We start from the raw sequence: 24,240 nt of genomic DNA, 5'->3' as shown, positions 1-24,240 counted from the left end.
GTTATGAGCCTGTGGGTCTACAGCTGGTTCTTTTTTTTTTTTTTTAAATGACACATGAGGTTCTGCATAAACACTCCTGCTTCATCAAGACACCCACATGACCTGGCATTTCAAAAGTCCCCTTTCTCCATCAAAATCTCCAAGGCGAAAAGGAAGCCTGCCAACCACAAATACATAAAATGCCATAAAATCAGAGGGCACCCACAAAGAAAAATAATCCTCATTTATATCTTTTCGACAACCGCTGCAGCTATAGGTGCATCTCACATGGAGCAGCTATTTCTGTACCCTTAAATAAACAACGATTAGTCTCAGAGGGGAACAGAGTGTGGGCTTTGCTCTGGACGGGTTAATGGTTGTTTGGTTGGTAAGCATGATACCTCGACTTCTGGCCCCTGTAATCAATAGGCAACTGAGAGATTACAACAACATTCAGCTTGTAGGCTAGTCCTAAATACATGAAGGCACAGCACTGGCATTTAATTTTAATATATGCAGAGACTCTATCCATGACTACAAGGACACAGCATAGTTTGCTTATTTGATTATTCATTATATTAGTGTTGCTAAGCCATACTACAGCCCAGACCGAACAGACAGTGAGGGACACTTCACTCACCACTGCCTCCCTAATCATTATCTTCAAAATTAAATCATTTGCATTATACATAACGCATTCGATAAACATGACCAGTTTTGCACATATTATGTTGCTAACTATAAGTGCAATTTGTGCAGCGGGTGCCTTGTTGTGGGAGGACAGGGACATGAAAACAAATAAATAACTTTAATAACTTAAATTCCACTTGTATTTCAAGAATTTAATTTAATTAAGCCATTTAATTTATCAAGACCCTGCTGGTTTAGCCTAGCTCAGGAATTCTCTCAATGTCTTTTGGAGCCAAGTAGGACTCCAGCTGATGTAGGCTATATAAGCACTTTTATTAAATGACTGTTAAAATTGCACATTAAAACGTCTCGATTAAAATATTTATTTTAAAATATCTGTTCTGAAATTGAGGCAGGACCCAGGCCTAACAGAAACACAAACCCAAGGCGCTGGCACTGTAGCCCTTTTGAGGATTTGTTTGACAAAGCTGCAGCCCGCCTGTCATCTCCTATGATGTCAGCGGCATATGAACACTGATAGGAGCCCTCAGCAACCCCAGTTAGCCTTCACCTGCCCGCGCACACTTCTTACCTTTCCTTCTTACCTGCAGAAGTTAGTGCTCCGATTCGCAGAGTTTCTACATCGTGGATACGATGCTGTTCTACGGGAGTTGCAGCTTGCTGCTGGCACTGGTGACTTTTCACGGCGCCGCTCGCACCGAAATGGTGTTCCGTTGTCCGAGCTGCACTGCGGAGCGCCAGGCGGCTTGCCCGATGCTCACGGAGACGTGCGCGGAGATTGTTCGCGAGCCTGGCTGCGGCTGCTGTCCAGTGTGTGCCCGGCAAGAGGGCGAGCTGTGCGGCGTTTACACACCGAGATGCTCCAGTGGTCTGCGATGTTATCCCAAGCCGGATTCGGAGTTGCCCCTGGAGCAGCTGGTTCAAGGGCTCGGGAAATGTGGACGTAAAGTGGACACTGAGCCCACTGGAAGCGCAGAGCCTCGGGAAGTTAGCGGTAAGTGATTTAAAGGGTTTATAAGTGATTTAATTCATGATTTGTTGCAGTAACCTAGGCTACTATATAAAGTCACAGAGCTATAACTAAGGGATTTGCATGATTTGTTTATTCCAGTTATAACAATGATAAAACATCAGATGATTTCTTGGAACTAATAGGCTTATAAAGGTGTTTCGTATTTGATTATTTTTATTCACATATTATTATGTAGCCTAATAGACACAGAAGGCATTTTCTTAGATTTATTTTAATAACGCATCGTATGAAAAAATACAAATAGCCTATTTAATAAAACACAATTTTTATGCTTTGACAAAATTAATGAAACAAAAAGTATCTTTTCACAAAACTTTTCAATTCCGTGTTTTGTCGATACTGCAGTACAGTGGTAATTTATCAGCAGTCATCGATAAAAGACTTGATTAATTGTTTGGAGCTCGATATCAGTCCTTCGTGTTATAGCCTACTCTACATATTTTAGCCTAAATATTTTAACAGCCTGTTAAATAGGCACCTGTTGTAGCAGCCAAGTCTATGTTTATAAATGTTTTATCTCTCTGAAAGTGAACATTAGGTGAAAAATAAAATAAAAATAAAGCGTTTTCTGGAGAATAGGGAGTAAATGGAATGCAACAGTGATAGCAAGACGGATTTTGCGCTTTGACCCTTTCCTGCAGTAAATTTATCAGTGTGTGTGTGTGTGTGTGTGTGTGTGTGTGTCTGAGAGAGCGAGAGAGAGAGAGAGAGGATGGGTCTGAACAAGTAACACAGGAGGACGGGTCTCGACCAAGAACAAACAGTGGCGCCTTAAGGAAATTTTAATTGGGTAGCCATGGGTCCAGTAAAAACGTTACGGTAGTAGGCTACGCTAAAAATATTTATTTTATTTATTTTTTTAAAGTGCGTTGTCTTAATAATTGATCACTTAGGGTACTGCATTCAGTTAGGCTATACGCAATTGCATAAGGAAATACATAGGCTATGACATAGGCTGTTTATGGGATTAAGTTTTGAGTTCAAAACAATACAAAAACTTTTAAAGATCAAACCAATAAATAAATAAAAGTCGAACGAAATGCAGGCGGGACTGGTAAGGTTAGCACAGCTTGCACCAGAAAAACAAACAAAAACAAAACAAAAAACATATAAAAGTGGATGTACCACCCTCATTGGCGGAATCTAGACTACATAAACTGAGCAAAACGTCCTGTCGTTTAGATTTAGGTCTGTGAATCGATTTGGTTAGAGTGTGTAGCCTATTCTGTAGATCTTATAGACATACTAAGTTGGCGGAAAAAAAACTGTAAATTTAATTATTGTAGCCCCACCTAGTGTTGGACAGATATAGGCTATGTATGTATACGACATAGCATAGCCAGTATACCTGCATAGTTAGTTGGATTTGGGATCAGGGCTCTGTGATTTATGGTCTCTCAAACACTTTTAGGGAGGAAAATAATAATAATAATAATAATAATAGCCTAATTGTTATTATTGTTGTTATTATTATTATTATTTTAAAGGGGGCTCCAGCACTTGGCACTTTTGGTGCTTGGTCATCTATTAAAAGTACAGGTACAGTTCAGTTGAGTAGTCTGTTTTTGGCTCCATGGTTTTAAAAAATTTAGAACTTTTGATCATGAATATTGATGATGAAGCCAGACGGAGCAGTCCCAAGTGCTTCTAAACAGAATATAAGTTTTTAGACTACACTAGTTTGTTAGATGCTATATAAAAGGGCTCCTCAACAGGTCTGCGGAAGACCAATCAAGAGGATGTGATGGAAGAAGTACAGTGTCTTTAATGGATTGTACTTTTATTTAATATTTATCTAATTGAACATCTTTCCTAAAAACTTTTCAGTTAAAAATTGAAAAAGTGAGTTTTGAAAAATACACATAATATTAGACCTACAGTTATTCAAGTCTGTAATATCCTTCACAGCCTCTTTTTCATCCATGTAGAATTCAGTATGCCGTCTACCATGATTAAGGTCGATTGGTGGTGTCTAGATAGTAGTTTTATAATGTTTAAATGTATGAAGTAATTTTAGCATTATAAGTAGGCTATGAAGTATTGTATGTATGATTTTTTCTTATCCCAAATACTATCCTTTCACCTGTTTGACACTTACTAAAACTATGGATTTAATAATCTTGAACAAAGCAAAAACATCATAAACAGTATTGTTTTTTTGTGTCAAAATATGTGACAGTTTCTCATTACCTCAATCACAATATAAGAAAATATATACAATTTTATATTAAATTATAGAGGAAAATGAGATCAAATAGACCAAAGGCCCAACTGTACCCCCTTTTTTGAATAAGATTGGAAAAAGAGCACAGTTGTAGCAATATACTATAATATCTGCCTGGAGTCTTTATATTTATGCACATACATTATTAGTAGACTTTCAAAACAGGCCTGATTTATATCTGTAGTACAAAGCGTTCATGAACTGTGCAAATACTGCATCTTCACATCCTGCACTGGTGTTGTCAAAATAACTTTAGTGGCATCAACATGCTGGATTGTACAGCAGCACTGTCTTGGTAAATGTGACCAAAAGGTCTCCATAAAAACAAACAACTTTGGTCTGTCTGTAGGCAAATATTCGTGCCCAGTGTGAATAGGTCCGTAGGAATCCATTGTTTTTATTTAAAATCTTGAACATTCACAGCAAATATTTGATCTTGGTTCTTTGAAGCTCTACACAAGTGTTCTCCAAATCCTGTTGTGGCAGAGGGCACATTTTCTGGTGAAAGACAGGAAAACATACACTTCCTGCGAATGACGAGCATAGCTGTTCAACACCAGACAGCCTCACTTAACATTGTTGTGACACAACTGAAATGCTATTGAAGTACATTTTGACCTGTTAAGCGATTTTTATTAAGTGGCATTTGAAATCTTAACAGACTGAAGGATGATTGGGAGCATGCAGTTGGTCTGTCATTGCTCTATTTGTGTTTTTGGACTTCAGGAGTCTTTATCCTACTTGTTTAAGGTTCTCTGTAGGCCAACTACTCCATCTTTTCTCCTTTTACTAAACATTTCTTGATTTTCACAAAAAACAAACAAACAAAATAAATAAATAAAAATAAATAATTATTGAATAGTTACAGTTTAGAAAATATTAAATATAAAAAGAGGTATGTCTGGGAAAAAAGCATGATGAATATTCCTTTGCACATAATAAATATTCAAATTGAACTATTTGTAATTGTTTAAGGATTTATGAAATATTATGAAGTACCACATATGTGAATTCTAATCTCATATAAGACCATTTTAATTCAAATTAGCAGTATTTAGGAACTTAGAGAGATTCATCAGTTTAGTGATTCTTTATTAGATGACAGGGAAATTAAAGAGAACATATAACAATGTTAAAAACAACATTTTTAAATAATTGAAACTGGGGTGTTCGTCTCATTATCATATTGGAAGGGGCAAAGGCAGTATAGAACACATATACATGAAAATTATATCATTAGATGAGAAGGACATGCAAAGTTTGTTGTTGTTGATAATGATTTTCTTTTTAAACAAACCATACATTTACATGGCAAGAAAGCTAAAATAAATTTAAAAATACAATAAATACTAGTATAAACAAGATCACCCTTGATTTGATCATATACAACCGAAACCCTGTGACAGGCTCCAGCATCCCCAAGACCCTGCACACTAGAAAATGGATGGATGGATACATGGATGGTTGGATACAAAATCCAACAGAATTATATAAGTACTCAACTCATGGAAGATTTATATGGAGACTCCAGACACAATATCCATCTTATTTTTAACTTCAGAGTGGGCACAAGTCATAAACATACTGGTGTGTAAACAGTGACATAAACACCGTTTACTGCACTTTATTATTCTTCTAGTTATTTGCCTATAGTGGCTAATTAACCCTTGCGTGGTGTTCATATTTTTGTTACTCAGCCAGCCACAATCAAATTTTATATGTTAAAATACTCAACAGATGTTTACTTCATCCTAATTACAAGCAATGTAAACAGCATATATGGTCAAAATTGGCCCTTTACCTTTGTTAGATCACATTTATGAATTAAAGTGCTACAACCTTGTGCGGGAATGGCAGGGGCAGAAACACAAAACTCACACTTACACTCACACTCTTACAGAATCTCTCTCTCACACACATGGACATACACACACATAAACATACTAATAGCAGTCCCAGACAGTAGGAGGACAGAGTGAAGGTACACAGGACCTAAAATTTTACATAGGACCCACTCTCTTATCAGCCTCAGGTCCAGTGGACTCGTACATCCTGTATGTAATATAAGTGTGTGTGTGGGGGGTGAATATGTTCTTCACAGAAAATGAGCCAAGGCCAATGAGTCTGAGTTTGCAAAAATAATTAATAGTATCATTTTTCTTTTGATAAAAAGTGAAAACGGGTCCCACAGACCCGAACACCATACAAGGGTTAATCAGAAGTCTCACATATTAAAAGAAAATAAATTACTTCCACATCGCAAAATAAGCTGAAGATGGCCATTGATATTGATATTTATTTATTTGAAAAAACAAAACAAAAAAAACTTTTCAACATATGCCCTTGCTCTCAAGCTATCTGCAGTTTGGTGGTCTGGAGTTTGCTGGTCTGTCAAACTGAATACACTTATAAAGCCACCCAAATTAAACCTATAAGGATGAGGATAAATGAAGAGTCCACAAAATGGAGGAACGATGGAAATATATCAGAGATGAATTTACCATGAGATAGTATCTACACCAACAAAGTAATACATATAAATTAATAAAAATAGCTGTATTAGTAATTTAATAAGATTAAATAAAATTTTCAGTTTAAGCAAGGCATTGTTTATTTACGATCATAAATTATTTACTGATGAATAAATAGATACAACTGCAAATCTTATAATACTACCGGCCCTTTTTGATAGTTTCGCATTTTTATATTATTTTCACTAAAGTTATTTATTAAAGAGAGAACAATTCACCCATTCATTTACAATATAACAAAAATTTTCAGGTTTTATTGTTTAATATTTTCAGGTTTTGACCGTTGAAGCAAAGAATGGTGACAGGCAAACATACAGATAACAGTACAGACAAGAACAATACAGTTTGACTGGCAAGGAAAAAATGGCACAAGACAGCAGTCAAAGGGAGAATAATAGCGGAGGAAATGAGAAACAGATGAACAGGTGTAATGACCAGCAACTAAGAAAGGAAATCAAAAGCAAACACATGAAATACCATGACAAACAGGAGAATGGGAGAAAACCCACAGACTAGGCCAGAGTCCAAACAGTACAACTTCTGGGCGAAGGAACTCATCGACTAGTTCAGGATGGCGCTACTGATGACATTGAATGCTGCACCCCACCCAGTCTCCAAGACAGTGGGAGTAAGGGGACTGAGACAAACAAATTTGATGCGGGATACCTGAAATACCAGGTGAATCAAGTGAAGGGATTGCAGCTGCTCAACCACCAGACTGAGAACCTTAACAATAAGATGGCCTAAAGAACTGCAATGCTAGCTTTTCAATTGGCACCCATAAGGGTGGTTCGTTTAGGCATATATGAACATGGCAATCATGCTTGTATTCTCACTGAAATAATCAGTTGGAAATTGAGTTTGTCTCTGCTTAATTTAAAATGAACTCTGGTGTGGTTTGATTGCGGTGAGTAAGAAATCAGACCCAATTGACCAACGAACCTGTCTCATAATTAATTATGGGAAATGTGTTATATAAAAGTGGCAGTGTCTACTTCTGTGAATAACCACATTAATGAACATTAATGCTCTTTAAAAACAACAATAAAAACAACAACAAAACACTTTCATCTGCTCTTTTCTGAAACAGGTGCATTGCAAGAATGCTAAGCCTTGATTCCCATTGTAATTTGTCAGTATATCATGGCGGATGACGCTATAAGGAACATAAACCGGTGTACTCTGATCGAGAGGACGGGTTTATTCACATGCTTGCAGACAACACATTTTGGTACGCTTTATATCCTGCCTTGTTAAAGTTAACCTAACTATTGAGAAAATGCAATACTGTAACAATTTCAGTCCCTGTTTCGGAAAGAAGCAAATGATCTAAAGGTCTGAAAATGCCCTAAGAGGCTGGCTGTTGGTAGAAAGGCAGCCTTTGCATACAAACACACCTCGGTGCCTAATAATATGCAGCTCTTCTTCAGCCTGGAGAAGCATCTCCCTAGCCTTTCTCCAAGTGGCGTGATATAGTTGAATGGAAGCCTGGGCTGGAGAAATAGCGGACTGGACCTACTAGACCTATTTAGATGCAGACAAAGCAAGCAGCCACAAACCAGTAGACATTGTCTACCACAGTTTGCATTAGGATTCAAGTGCAAGGCTAAAATACATTTTTCAAAGCTGAAATACTTGATACAACCTTTAAAAAATGTGGCACTCGTTCTGCAAAATGCTTAAAAAAACAAAGTAAATTATAAATGGTGGTATAGTGGGACTGCATAAATTTAAAAATGGGTAATGGAAAACCCCCAGTGTAAAGTTTTGGCCATAATGGAAAGTACTGAATGTGCTAACAGCACAGAGCAAGTAGGTCCTCATATATTGGTCTCATCTTTACTAAGAGGGAAATGGCTGGTGACCCCCTTCCCATTTGCAGTGACCCGAAAAAAATAGGCCTCACAAAGCCCTCAGCATCTGGCAGAGGGACTCAAAAATAAACTGACTGCTTATAAGCTATACCTACAGGGCTGTGGGGAAGCGGTACCCGTTGGACTAAAATAGCGCAAACTAATCCCCCAGTTTTCTGCAAGAGCGGGTATGGCTGCCGTCCCCCCCTAGGGCGACTCAGCAACTCAAATGCCAAGAATCTTACTGTGTCTGTGTCCAGAATAAACTCTCTAACTCCCCGCAGCAGCTTGGAGATAACACAAACAATGTGAGAAATGTTGAGGCGAGCACGCTCGGGGTGGGAGCAAGCAATGGTCTAAGGTCCTCTTTGGAATTTGCGGAGGTGGTGTTTTTTTTTCAGGAGTTTTCATGGTATAGTTATAGTTCATTCATGTTGGTCTAGGGGTAAGGATGTAGTGCAGCAATGTTTCCCCAAGGTCTGAATTACGGTTATTCAGTGAACCTTGTTAGCTACTTAACACCTTTTAGTCAAGCTTGTACTGTCTTGCCTGCATGCTGTAAAGCAAACCTCAATGTTTCTAATCGTTGCTCTTGATATCTTATGTGTATAGTTACTCTGCAAGTGTTCAGTGAAATATAGATGCAATTTAATTTGGAGGGACTCTTTTTGAAAAAGATTGCTGGAACTCAATACAATCCTATTTGTTAAGTTAGAAGTGATGTTAACATCAGGGCTTTTTTTTTTTTTTCTAAAAATAAAACTGAAATTAAAACTAAAATACTATAATCTTAATTCATCATAAAATAATGGAAATAAAATAACCGGAATAAAATAAATATTGCAAAATCAACAAAAAACTAAAACTAAATGACAGCAGCAGTTGTTAACAGACAACTGTCTAATTCAAAAATGAATTACTGTTTGTTAAATCATTAAGTACTTACCCATCAGATCAGATAGCGGAATAATCTGACCTGTGTTGCAATGCAATGTGAAGATAGGAACACGTTACTGTAAGGTCCAATTATTTAACACTATATAGGTGCTAATAACAAAAATGTATTCATTTAACAAAACAGATAAACGCAGGTAATCCATAGATGAGAGAGTAACATAATGTTTCAGTTATGTTATGTAACCCTCATTCACTGAAGGAGGGAACGGAGATGTTACATCAACATTGACGTTAGGGGTCTCGCTTGAAGCCCAAACACCTCTGAGCATTATGAGAAACAGCCAATGACTATTGGTGAGTGGAATTTGCATGCCAAGCTACACCCCGTACATACGTGTATATAAGATGGCGGTGCACATCCACTCATTCAGGTTTGTGCTGAGAAGCTGAGAAGCATCCTGGCATTCAGCGCTGTTTAGGGTTGTGGCATGCGGGATGTAACTTCTCCATTCCCTTCTTTAGGGAATAAGATTTACATAACGTAACTGAGACATTCCCTTTCAGTCAGTCAGTCACGTTCGACTTTACATCAACACTGACGTTAGGGGTTCAGATGGAAAGCTCCACAACGAGAACTGTGTAATGCGTGCCAATCGTGCCAGAAAATAAGCACCTCAATCTGTAACCTACCCAACGCCCAGTAAGCCAGATAACAAATCAACTATAAAGGGCTTACTAAAGAAGCCAAAAAAGGTTTTCTGACATTCTAACAATATTACTTCAGCAATTGTTGGGGTGCAGCGAGATCAGTCCAAGATCACTGGACTGACAGTGGAACTGTCCAGGGAAGACACGGTTTTAACAGGGGAAACTGTACCATGGAAAAGAATATACAGAATTACCAAAGGGGAATCGGTCCCACTTTATATTAGGTGGCCTTAACTACTATGTACTTACATCAAAAAATAAGTACAATGTACTTATTGTGTTCATATTGTATTTCAAAACACTTTTGCTGCTATTAAGGTGGGATATGGGTAAGGTTAGGGACAGGTTAAGTGGTATGGGTAAGTTTAAGGGTGGGTTTAGGTGTAAGGCATGGGTCAACATTGTAATTATAAATGTAATTACAGAAATTAATTACAGATGCAATTACATAAAGGTATTATTAACAATATAAGCACAATGTAAGAACATGTATGTACACAATAAGTGCATTGTACCAAATGATTAATTTAATTGTAAGTACATAGTAGTTATGGCCACCTAATATAAAGTGGGAGCGGGGAATCTCATGTATGGGTACCTAGTCCAGTACAAGGGGTGACTAACGGCATGCGACACAAGTACTGAACCCAGCAACAGACTCTTCTGCTGAGTCTGAATGCCACATGGTGCTGAAGGAACTCTACCAGGGTTCACCAGACGGGGAACTTATTCGAAGAAAATAAGGCTCACATATCCTAGCAAGAAGAATTGTGCTGCAAGTGAGACACTGAACCAGTCCTCACGCAAATGACCTATTCATACCCAACACATGGCAGGAAACCGGCCCCACCTGGAAATTATAGAATCTTGCAAAGGTATTAGGTGTCGCCCAGCCCGCAGCTCTAAAGAGGTGCCATGCATCCACTCCCAGGAGGAGGCAACACTTCAAGTAGAGTGAGCTCTCACCACCAGGGGGCACGACTCTCCTTGTGTTTGGTACACCAAAGTGATGGCATCCCCTAGCCTGTGGGCCAACCTCTTTTGGGAGATAGCTTTTCCCTTCTGCTAACCTCCAAAGCAAACAAAGAGCTGGTCAGAGCATCTAAAGCCCTGGGTGCTTTCCACGTAAATGGGACACAGCAACACAAGGGCTGGATCTGCTTCCTGCAGGGGCAGCGCTTGCAGGTTCACCACCTGGTCCCAAAAGGGAGTAGTGAGAGTCAGGTGGCCCAAACTCAAGGCACGATTTGTTGACCGAAAATGCCTGCAGGGCCCCAACCCTCTTGATGGATGTGAACGTGACCAGGAGCATTGTCTTAAATGACAGGAACTTGAGCTCAACTGAGTCATGCGTCTCAAAGGGGGCTCTCTTTTGTTCTGCAATGACCACTGAGAGAGATCCCAAGAGGGCATGAGGCGTGACCTGGGGGTAATTAATCTCCTTGCGCCTCTCAGGATCCTGATGATCAGGTCATGCTTTCAAAGTGGAGGGGGACGGCCACCAATAAGAACACCAATCAATGAACAGACCCCACTTCAGAGCATATGCCTGCCTAGTAGAGGGGGCTCTAGCATGGGAGATAGTGTCTATCACTCGGATGGCCTATTGGACACTCCTGTAGTGGAGACAGGGCACACTCTATGAATTGTGACGATTCGGGGAGACAGGGACAGCCTGAAGGGGAGAAAACCAAAAAAACGGCTGGTGTCGAGGCAGAATCGAAACAGGAAAGTACGATCAGGACTATAGATGCAAACCATTCCTTATGCTGAACACACGAAAGAATGAGCTCTTGAACAGAAGCTTTTGAAGTGACCGATCCAGGGCTGGCAGATCCAGGATTGGTCGTAACCCACGACCTTCCTCTGATGCTGTGATTGACATCTTATCCTCTTCAGGACCCCTGAATGATATACTAGGTCTGCCGTGGGCTAGTCCGACAAACATTCCTGACAGTGATCCTCAGATAACCCTGGTCTCTAAACAATGCGGCCGCATGGTTTTTAACGACCAGAAGAACCGGACTGGGTAGTACAATATTGGACCATGAGCTGAAACACAAGAAGAAATTAAATACAAAGTGATAACTAACAGTTGTGAGGATTGAATTAATTGTCATAGCAACTGAGGACTGGCAGGAAAATGGAACAAATGAAAACAGGAATCAGTGAAGAGCAAACTAAAAGTCCATGAAAATCAAATTAAGACTAAGTAAACTTAATGTGATTGTAACAATAGTGTATTAACTAAGAACTGTTATATTTCTGTTATACTAGAACTGTTGTTACACTATTGATTCTTATTTGTCAATATTAGGTAATACAAATGCAACTCTTCAATGTTAGCTTAGGTCTGTTAAATAGCTAATATTAACAGATAAAACTTTTGGTTTTAATAATGTATTAATAATGTATTTGTGGTTACAATTTATGGTAACAATTTAATTTAAGGTGTCATAATACAGAGTAATTACCGAATGAAGTACTTAGTAGTAGCCGTTGTACTTACTGTAATTACAGTTTGTAATTATGTAGATGTAATAGGCAGCTACTTTTACACATACAGTATGTAATATACCGAGTCTGTTACACAGCTACTTGTACATTTAAGTACAGTCTTGATACACTTTAAATAGCTTATGCCTGTGTAATATTATGTAACTGTAATGTAATTAGAAAGGTATTACATGCATTTAAGCTGTGTACTGGTGGGTTAAATCAAACTAAGGTGCAGCTGGATAAGGTGTACAGTATAGATACACATGAAGTACACAAGTACAATCTTGATACACTTTATTTTAAGTAGCTTATGTCTGTGTACTTACATTTATAATTACGTTGTATAAAGTCTGCAACATATGCAACAATCTTTTGGTTACATAAGTAGCAGTGTAACAGACTCGGTCTGTTACATATGTGTAACAGTAGCTGCCTATTACATGTACATAATTACAAACTTAAGTATAGGCTGTTCCATAACTTAGTTATATGGTAAGTATATTTTGTTTCATGTAAGTACAATGACTACTACTAAGTACTTAACTAGGTAATTACTCTGTATTATGGACACCTTAAAATAAAGTGTTACCTATTGTAATTATACATTTATACATTATACAAAGTAATATTGTTAACAACATGTTGTCAGCGAATCCACACAGTCGCCAGCCACAACTTACACCAGAACACTAACCTCACTTGACGCTCACTTGAGTTCTAATTACCTGCACCTGCTGTATCCAATCAAGCCATCCATTTGAGCACGCTCCTCTCAGTCACTCACTGTCCGGTCTACCATTCACATCCATGAACTGTTCCAGACTCCCTGTACACTACTTACATGTGTGTACTTACCCCTTGATCCTCCGACGATCCTCCGATGCCGTACTCCTTCGTTCTTGGTCATCAATCTCCAACGAACCTGCAAAGATACCACACATCAGTACACAACTAAGAACCTTTGAACTGTTTATTGTATTTGATACTCACCTGCCATTGCTCCTCACGATCTATTTCCCCGATCCTATCAATAAACCTGCCTGTTCATTCACTTTCCTGTTGTCTCTGACTCGATCTGTGATTAATTTCTGTGAAGAATTCTCTAATCATTTCAAGGAAGTGTTTGGCTGCACTACAGGAATGCTCTCTGTGTCAGACCAACTACTGGGGCCAGGGCGCCTCTTCCACCAAAGATTACACCTTGCAGTTTCGGACGCTGGTGGCGACCAGTGGGCGGAACGAGGCAGCTCTTCTCAGCGCTTACAGGGAAGGATTGGATCCCTTTATCCGTGCTCAGATGGCAATTTATGATGATTCAGTTAGAGAGCTTCATGCAAAGAGCCAGTCAAATCTTCCAACGCTTGTCAGCCTGCCACACCACCGAAGCCGCCCACCAGTCTGTCGCACCCGCCATGGGTTCCCCAGTACCAGAGCCTATGCAATTGGACTCCACACGGCTCACTCACACTGAGCGTGCACGCCGCCTTGCAGCCGGACTCTGCCTATACTGCGCTGCAGCAGATCACTACATTGGGACCTGCCCCGTCAGACCCCCACATCAACTTGATCCAGGAGCCCAGGATCTCAGAGTCGAAACTATCCAGGGAAAACCGCTAGGACGTGAGCGGGTGAAATACAGCGCTCCACCGCTGAGACTCAAGATCAGCAATTTGCATGAAGAAAATATCACCTTTCTGGTACTGGAGGGACCCACGGTGGACATAATATAATAATTGGAATCTTTTCTGGGAGCAGCCTAGGCTTTTCCGTGCTGATGGCCTGCACCCCAGCAGAGTCGGAGCGGAACTCCTGTCTGACAACATCTCCATGACGCTACGCTTCATGTGACTAGTAAGCAAATTCTCAAATAACTGCTATGATGACTTCACTTAAATGATAGAAGTACTTGCATTGTCCAATCTATACAGACTGTCTCTGTTTCCCGAATAGTGAGGTCAAAATATAAATTTAATGCAGGATCTAGAAAAAAATATCGGATCGTGATTAAACTAGAAAAATGCTAAATAAATGAACAAAAACTATTTTTAAAGCTTGGGCTCCTAAACATTAGGTCACTCACACCCAAAGCAGTTATTGTAAATGAAATGATCACAGATAATAGTTTTGATGTACTCTGTTTGACTGAAACCTGGCTTAAACCAAATGAGATTGGTCTAAATGAATCTACTCCACCAAGCTACTGTTATAGGCATGAGCCCCGTCAGACTGGTTGTGGCGGTGATGTTGCAACAATATACAGTGATATTCTCAATGTTACTCAGAAAACAGGATACAGGTTTAACTCATTCTAAATACTTCTACTCAATGTTACAGTGACTACGTTTACACGGACATCAGTAATCTAATTATTTACCTTATTCTGAATAAGACAATATTATGATTAAGGTGTTTACATGAGTTGCTTTTAGAATAATGCTTTCATGTTCCCGTGATGATGCCATATACAGTTTTGGGTATTTCATTTTTAATTTTATGAAAGCTTCAAGTGCAGTTAATTATTGGGATGTGCATACAGACGATGGCGGTGTTGAAGCTCTTTTATTTGGCGTCAAATGGTTGACCATCGCCGTGTGTATATCCTGTCGCAAAATGTGGCAAAAAGTCCTACACGACGGTAATAGTGTGATTAAGGTGTGTACATGTCTGTACTGCACTTCAATAATGCGACTAAAATAGGAATACTCCACATGTCTTAATTTGATTTGTGTTTACTTCGATTATGAATTTAGCCGGATTAAGGTAATCAAAAATCTCTGTTTACACGGTAGACTCTTAATCAGAGTATTGTCTTCAACGTATTAAAAGTCGGAGTATTGATGTCCATGTAAATGTAGTCACTGTCAGATATGCAAAAGAAATCTCTCCTATATCTTGCTCTGGCTACTGTGTATAGACCACCAGGGCCATATAAAGACTTTCTAAAACAATTAGCAGATTTCCTTTCAGACCTATTGGTTAATGTTGATAAAGCGCTAATTGTCGGATATTTTAACATTCACGTTGATAATACAAATGATGTGTTAGCACTTGTGTTTACTGACCTAATAAACTCTTTTGGAGTCAAGCAAAATGTCACCGGGCCACTCATCGTTTTAATCATACACTAGATTTAATTATATCACATGGAATTGATCTTGCTGATATAGATATCGTACCTCAAAGTGATGATTTTACTGACCATTTCCTTGTATCGTGCATGCTGCGTATTACTGATATTAACTATATGGCTCCGCATTATCATCCAGGCAGAACTATTGTTCTAGCCACTAAAGACAGATTCACAAATAACCTGCCTGATTTATCTCAACTACTTTGTGTACCCATAAATACACATGAACTAGACGGAATGACTAGCAACATGGGCACTATCTTCTCTAATACATTAGAAGCTGTTGCCCTCATCAAATTGAAAAAGGTTAGAGAAAAACGTACTGCGCCATGGTAAAACAGTTATACCCATTCTCTAAAGAAAAAAACTCGTAATCTTGAGCGCAAATGGAGAAAAACTAACTTGGAAGTTTTTAGAATTGTGTGGAAAAACAGTATGTCCAGCTATAGACAGGCTTTAAAAGCTGCCAGGGCAGAACATATCTGCAAACTCATAGAAAATAACCAAAACAATCAAAGGTTTTTATTTAGCACAGTGGCTAGATTAACAAATAACCAGACGCCACCCGATCGAAATATTCCCTCACAGTTTAATAGTAATGACTTTATGAATTTCTTCACTGATAAAATAGATAACATCAGAAATACAATAACAAATGTAGATTCTACGGCGTCTAGTACTTCAGCTTCATTCATTGCACACAAAGAAAAACTGCAGGGCTTTACAACTACAGGACAGGAAGAGCTAAATATACTTATCACTGCATCTAAACCAACAACATGCCCATTAGATCCTGTACCCACTAAACTACTGAAAGAGTTGTTACCGGTAGCAGAAGAACCACTTCTCATTATTATTAACTCATCGTTATCTTTAGGTCATGTCCCAAAACCATTCAAGCTGGCGGTTATTAAGCCTCTTATTAAGAAACCACAACTAGATCCTAGTGAACTGGCAAATTACAGACCCATTTTAGAAAAAGTTGTGTCTGCTCAATTGTACTCCTTCTTGCAAAAAAATTATCTCTATGAAGAATTTCAGTCAGGTTTCAGGCCCCATCACTGCACAGAAACTGCACTTGTTAAAATTACAAATTACTTGCTTCTTGCACCAGACCAAAGCTGCATCTCATTGCTTTTTTTACTTGATCTTAGTGCTGCGTTCGACACTATAGATAATGACATACTCATAGATCGATTGCAAAACTATACGGGTATTCAAAGGCAGGCTTTAAGATGGTTTAGATCCTACCTGTCAGATCGCTACCACTTTGTTTATTTAAATGGGGAGTCATCTCAATTATCACCGGTAAAGTATGGAGTACCACAAGGATCTGTCCTAGGTCCTCTGCTATTTTCAATATACATGTTGCCCCTAATATCATTAGAAAATATGGGATTAGTTTCCATTGTTATGCTGATGATACTCAACTATATATCTCAACAAGACCAGAAGACAGAAGATTTGATGACCAATAATTTTCTCCTATTAAATTCAGATAAGACAGAGATGTTACTTATTGGACCAAAAAACAGTACACAGAATCTCTTGGATTACAATTTGCAACTAGACGGATGTACTGTTACTTCCTCTACAGTCAGAAAAACATTTCCAGTGTTAGAAAAACACCATTCTTCCATCTTAGAAACATTACCAAGCTACGAAACATGTTACCCGTTTACGATGCTAATTCATGCATTCATGACCTCTAACAATCCTGGGTGGCCCGGGACGACATCCTTGACCCCATACTAGAAGAGTTCCATTGTACCCATCCTAATCGTCTCGGCCCCATCGCCGGTTGAGGGCATCAGAAGCCTCCCCTGGAGGAGGGGGTAATGTCAGAGAATCCACACAGTCTCCAGCCACAATTTACACCAGATCACGCTCACCTGAGTTCTAATTACCCACACCTGCTGTCTCCAATCAAGCCATCCATTTGAGCATGCTCCTCTCAGTCACTCACTGTCCGGTCTACCGTTCACATCCATGAACTTTTCCAAACTCCCTGTACACTACTTACTTGTGTGTACTTACCCCTTGATCCTCCGATGCCGTACTCCTTCATTCCTGGTCATCGATCTCCAACAAACCTGCAACTTTTGAGCTGTTTATTGTTTTTGATACTCACCTGCCATTGCTCCTCACGATCTGCTTCCCAATCCTATCAATAAACCTACCTGTTCAATCACTTACTGTCACGTGTTGTTGGAGCCAGGGAAACGTGGAGACGTGGAACTTCCGAACAAAGGACTTTATTGACAATTATAACAATCTACTGACATTTATGATTCACACAACTAAGACCGAACACTGAGACAAGGAAACACAGGGCTTAAGAACACTGGGGAGACTAGATAATTAACGACACAGGGCTGGGGACTAATTAACTAATGAACACGACAAACAAGGACAGGAACAGGAACTCCAAATAAAGACACGAGGGGAAACACAAGACGTAGAGACAAAGTCTGACACTTACCTGTTGTCTTTGGCTCAATCTGTGACACATGCACTTACTTAGGGTTAGGATTAGGGTTAATTACACATATTAGTATTACTGTTATTGCTAGAGTAAGTACATGTAATGTGTGTAACGAGCAGTGTAAAATAAAGTGTTACCATATTAGTAAATGTTGAAATTAACAGATTAAGATGCTTTAATATTTTTGGTTACACTTTATTTTAAGGTGTCCTTGTTATAGTGTAATTATACATTTAAATACTGAGTAATATTAATTAACTACATGTACTTACTATATGATTAGAGTTAGGTTAGAGGATTAGGGTTTGGTTTAGGGTTACTTGCATGTAATATGCATAATTAATTGTTATTATAATAGTGAGTACATGTAACGTGTAACAAGTACACCTAAAAGTAAAGTGTTACTCTTTTATAGTTAGTTCATGTTAACTAATGTAGTTAACTAATGTTAGTCATTGGAACTATATTGAAAAGCTTCAGATGGTGATGTGGCATTGTGGTGCATGTGAAGTTAGCTTATACTGATAATAAAGACAGAGACAAGGATGATGGCTGTTTAGAAACAGCACAGCCCTGTGTGGGACTATTTTTAGTTTAATTATGAAAATGGAAAAAGCAAATGCATTATCATAACCATTTGTATGATTTGTGGTGTTAAAATTAAAGGAAAAAATCCCACAAACCTAATTGTTGAAAGTAATTACCTTAAAGGGCACAAATTATTCATGACTAAATATTTGGAAAAGAAGAGTACCATCGAAAATGAAGCCTGTGCTACTAGCTCTCAAACTGAGAAACAGCAGACTCTGACATTGTGTTTCCAAAGATCTGAGGTTTGGATGAAAAACATATAAGAAACTTGGAAATTTTCTCGGAAATTTTGTTTGTTGAGATTTGCCAAAGATTAAAACTTTAAAATTTTCTCATGACCCCACGTTCATCAGTCAATTAATATGATTGCGCTGAAAAGGGAAAAGGGCAAGACAGCATATGAAAGGAAATCTTATACCATTTCTTTTCTTATTGTTATTATGCAAAAGGTATACTAAATCTAAGTAAAGTATACAAATATTCAAGTGTTTCTACTTTCTGTGAGTGTACTAAAACAGTTTGCTTAAATATAAAGGTTTAGGAAGTGTTCTGTTAATTACTAAACTATAATTACTAAAACTAAAAACAAAACAAAACAAAACAAAACCTTAAATCAAAGCTACCTGAAATCTAAAAATAAAACTAATAATATAAATATAAAGACAACTAATTTGAGAAAAAAAAAAAAAAAAAAAAAACTATAATAATGTTGGTTAACACAGGATAAGATTCACTATATTATCAAATCTTTTACTATATATCATTTTAGAATATGTCCGAGTTCTCCTGTAGCATGGCACAGGTTCTGACAGGTTCAGGGCTTGGCATCAGCTTACAATAGCAATCCTGATTAAGATTTAAATTGTCAATTGAGTAATCTTTGAACTGTTGTGTATAAACCTGCCCGATCTGCTTACTGATGAGGACTTAGAAACAATTGAAATATATCTTCTTCCACTGGGAGAGAAAAAAAAAAAGATTCTTGCAAAGAACATAGGATATTAAATTAATGTTGAACCAGTGGAACAGATCTCTATCTTTCTTCACTGCCATCCTTTCAGTGGACAGTAGAACAAAGATTTTTGATCCCAAACAGATGGAGAGGAGATTTTTTTTTTATTAAGACAAGGAGCGTGTAGTTCCCATGTAACATCAGTACTGACTACCATGCCAGAGTTCCAGTGTAGAGTTTGCATTGGATGATGCCAGATAAGATGGTAGTGATTAAGCTTGTTGGCGTGACCCTACGCCAACATCTTTGCATCCCTTCCAGCACTGTAAGTTCTTTACCCATTCAAACCAGCATGCATTTTGAGTTGTAAAAAATGAATCACATTAGTTTTATGTTATTCTCTTTGCTGCTGGACAGTGATGATTGGCGCCCTCTGTGTGGATTATTTTAAGAATCACCATCCTTCATGGATGCACCCTCCCCCTCTCCCTCTCCCTCTCCCTCTCCCTCTCCCTCTCCCTCTATTTATTTCCTGGAGGACTTGGAAAACATCTGCAGATTAAAACAGTTCCTTCCACTTTCCATTGAATGATTGTACTTGGGGAACTTGTGGAGACATCCAAAAGTCCACTGCAGTTTATAAAGGGTGGCTTTTAAATACAGATACATGGGAAACATGAAAATAAGACTTTTGAACATAGATTCTGGGCTTGATTTAAAGTTGTTCTTGGTATGTCCTAAAAGCAAGATTTGAACATTTAAGCTGTGTGAGCCAAACATTATGGTCCATGATTTCTAGGTATGGCTCACTTTACACTATATATATATATATATATATATATATATATATATATATATATATATATATATATATATATATATATATATATATATATATATATATATATATATATATATACAGGTGCTGGTCATATAATTAGAATATCATCAAAAAGTTGATTTATTTCACTAATTCCATTCAAAAGTGAAACTTGTATATTATATTCATTCATTACACACAGACTGATATATTTCAAATGTTTATTTCTTTTAATTTTGATGATTAGAGCTTACAGCTCATGAAAGTCAAAAATCAGTATCTCAAAATATTACAATATTACTTAAGACCAATACAAATAAAGGAATTTTAGAAATCTTGGCCAACTGAAAAGTATGAAAATGAAAAGTATGAGCATGTACAGCACTCAATACTTAGTTGGGGCTCCTTTGCCTGAATTACTGCAGCAATGCGGCGTGGCATGGAGTCGATCAGTCTGTGGCACTGCTCAGGTGTTATGAGAGCCCAGGTTGCTCTGATAGTGGCCTTCAGCTCATCTGCATTGTTGGGTCTGGTGTCTCTCATCTTCCTCTTGACAATACCCCATAGATTCTCTATGGGGTTCAGGTCAGGCGAGTTTGCTGGCCAATCAAGCACAGTAACACTATGGTCATTGAACCAGCTTTTGGTACCTTTGGCAGTGTGGGCAGGTGCCAAGTCCTGCTGGAAAATGAAATCAGCATCTCCATAAAGCTTGTCAACAGAAGGAAGCATGAAGTGCTCTAAAATGTCCTGGTAGATGGCTGCGTTGACTGTGGACATCAGAAAACACAGTGGACCAACACCAGCAGATGACATGGCAGCCCAAATCATCACGGACTGTGGAAACTTCACACTGGACTTAAGGCAACATGGATTCTGTGCCTCTCCACTCTTCCTCCAGACTCTGGGACCTTGATTTCCAAATGAAATGTAAAATTTACTTTCATCTGAAAAGAGGACTTTGGACCACTGAGCAACAGTCCAGTTCTTTTTCTCCACAGCCCAGGTAAGACGCTTCTGTCGTTGTCTCTGGTTCAGAAGTGGCTTGGTAGCCCTTTTCCTGAAGACATCTGAGCGTGGTGACTCTTGATGCACTGACTCCAGCTTCAGTTCTCTCCTTGTGAAGCTCTCCCAAGTGTTTGAATCGGCTTTGCTTGACTGTATTCTCAAGCTTGCGGTCATCCCTGTTGCTTGTGCACCTTTTCCTACCCAAATTCTTCCTTCCAGTCAACTTTGCATTTAATATGCTTTGATACAGCACTCTGTAAACAGCCACACCTTTCAGTAATGACCTTCTGTGACTTACCCTCTTTGTGGAGGGTGTCAATGTTCGTCTTCTGGATCATTGCCAAGTCAGCAGTCTTCCCCATTATTGTGGTTTCAAAGAACAAGAGATACCCAGAATTTATACTGTAGGGATGGTCATTTATTCAAACTCAAATGTAAATATTGTAATATTTTGAGATACTGATTTTTGACTTTCATGAGCTGTAAGCTCTAATCATCAAAATTAAAAGAAATAAACATTTGAAATATATCAGTCTGTGTGTAATGAATGAATATAATATACAAGTTTCACTTTTGAATGGAATTAGTGAAATAAATCAACTTTTGATGATATTCTAATTATATGACCAGCACCTGTATATATATATATATATATATATATATATATATATATATATATATATATATATATATATATATACAGTGTCGGGTAAGTTACTTTCAAAAAGTAATTAATTACAGTTACTAATTACATCATCAATATTGTATTTAAATTACTTTACTGATTACTCTGTCTGAAAAGTTACTTAGTTACTCTATAAGTACAGTGAGGAAAATAAGTATTTGAACACCCTGCTATTTTGCAAGTTCTCCCACTTAGAAATCATGGAGGGGTCTGAAATTGTCATCGTAGGTGCATGTCCACTGTGAGAGACATAATCCAGAAATCACAATGTATGATTTTTTAACTATTTATTTGTATGATACAGCTGCAAATAAGTATTTGAACACCTGAGAAAATCAATGTTAATATTTGGTACAGTAGCCTTTGTTTGCAATTACAGAGGTCAAACGTTTCCTGTAGTTTTTCACCAGGTTTGCACACACTGCAGGAGGGATTTTGGCCCACTCCTCCACACAGATCATCTCTAGATCAGTCAGGTTTCTGGCCTGTCGCTGAGAAACACGGAGTTTGAGCTCCCTCCAAAGATTTTCTATTGGGTTTAGGTCTGGAGACTGGCTAGGCCACGCCAGAACCTTGATATGCTTCTTACAGAGCCACTCCTTGGTTATCCTGGCTGTGTGCTTGGTCATTGTCATGTTGGAAGACCCAGCCTCGACCCATCTTCAATGCTCTAACTGAGGGAAGGAGGTTGTTCCCAAAATCTCGCAATACATGGCCCCGGTCATCCTCTCCTTAATACAGTGCAGTCGCCCTGTCCCATGTGCAGAAAAACACCCCAAAGCATGATGCTACCACCCCATGCTTCACAGTAGGGATGGTGTTCTTGGGATGGTACTCATCATTCTTCTTCCTCCAAACACGTTTAGTGGAATTATGACCAAAAGTTCTATTTTGGTCTCATCTGACCACATGACTTTCTCCCATGACTCCTCTGGATCATCCAAATGGTCATTGGCAAACTTAAGTCGGGCCTGGACATGTGCTGGTTTAAGCAGGGGAACCTTCCGTGCCATGCATGATTTCAAACCATGACGTCTTAGTGTATTACCAACAGTAACCTTGGAAGCGGTGGTCCCAGCTCTTTTCAGGTCATTGACCAGCTCCTCCCGTGTAGTTCTGGGCTGATTTCTCACCTTTCTTAGGATCATTGAGACCCCACGAGGTGAGATCTTGCATGGAGCCCCAGTCCGAGGGAGATTGACAGTCATGTTTAGCTTCTTCCATTTTCTAATGATTGCTCCAACAGTGGACCTTTTTCACCAAGCTGCTTGGCAATTTCCCGTAGCCCTTTCCAGCCTTGTGGAGGTGTACAATTTTGTCTCTAGTGTCTTTGGACAGCTCTTTGGTCTTGGCCATGTTAGTAGTTGAATTCTTACTGATTGTATGGGGTGGACAGGTGTCTTTATGCAGTTAACGACCTCAAACAGGTGCATCTAATTTAGGATAATAAATGGAGTGGAGGTGGACATTTTAAAGGCAGACTAACAGGTCTTTGAGGGTCAGAATTCTAGCTGATAGACAGGTGTTCAAATACTTATTTGCAGCTGCATCATACAAATAAATAGTTAAAAAATCATACATTGTGATTTCTGGATTTTTTTTTTTAGATTATGTCTCTCACAGTGGACATGCACCTACGATGACAATTTCAGACCCCTCCATGATTTCTAAGTGGGAGAACTTGCAAAATAGCAGGGTGTTCAAATACTTATTTTCCTCACTGTAACTTAATTATTCAAATCGCCAATTAGGCTACATCTTAAAATCCCTATAAACCTTAATAGAAATTAAACTGTTTATTCTTTCAATTTGAGTCAAACATAGAATAGTTTAGCCTTTTAGCTTTAACACAACTTTAATACTAAAACATTTTTATAAAAAATGTTAACCTTCTTTGGTTAACAAATATAAATACTCTGCAAAATATCTGAATAACAAAAAAGATTAAAAGTTAAACAATACATTTCAGTTTGGTAAGATGTTCAGGAAAAACCCAACTAGTAAAATCCCCATACAGGTTTATGTAAAAATAACACGTTAACTAATGTAGGTAAGAATAAATTACAGAAATGATCTTCTCTGCTGAATAAAGCCGTGTCAGATCACGCTGTTCTTAGGAGGTAAATTCCTCATAGCAGGTCTTCTTTCAAAAATGACGATTTTTTTTTTTTTTAATCTATCTGGGTGTGGGCGT

At 38.4% G+C, this 24,240-nt stretch overlaps 1 protein-coding gene across 1 annotated transcript in view; it reads left to right on the top strand.

Moving 5' to 3' along the window:
- Positions 1 to 1,094: 1,094 nt before the first annotated feature.
- Positions 1,095 to 24,240, top strand: part of igfbp2a (insulin-like growth factor binding protein 2a) — a 35,512-nt gene continuing 12,366 nt past the window's right edge. The window contains exon 1 of the mRNA XM_058779519.1: positions 1,095 to 1,624. Within this exon, the coding sequence (XP_058635502.1) occupies positions 1,264 to 1,624 (361 nt within the window). The 5' untranslated portion in view covers positions 1,095 to 1,263. The remainder of the gene's footprint in view (positions 1,625 to 24,240) is intronic.

The sequence above is a fragment of the Onychostoma macrolepis genome, chromosome 06 (genome assembly GCF_012432095.1).
Source record: "Onychostoma macrolepis isolate SWU-2019 chromosome 06, ASM1243209v1, whole genome shotgun sequence".
Classification (NCBI taxonomy): Eukaryota; Metazoa; Chordata; class Actinopteri; order Cypriniformes; family Cyprinidae; genus Onychostoma; species Onychostoma macrolepis.
Note: the sequence above shows the minus strand (reverse complement) of the source record. Positions and strands in the feature narration are given on the sequence as shown.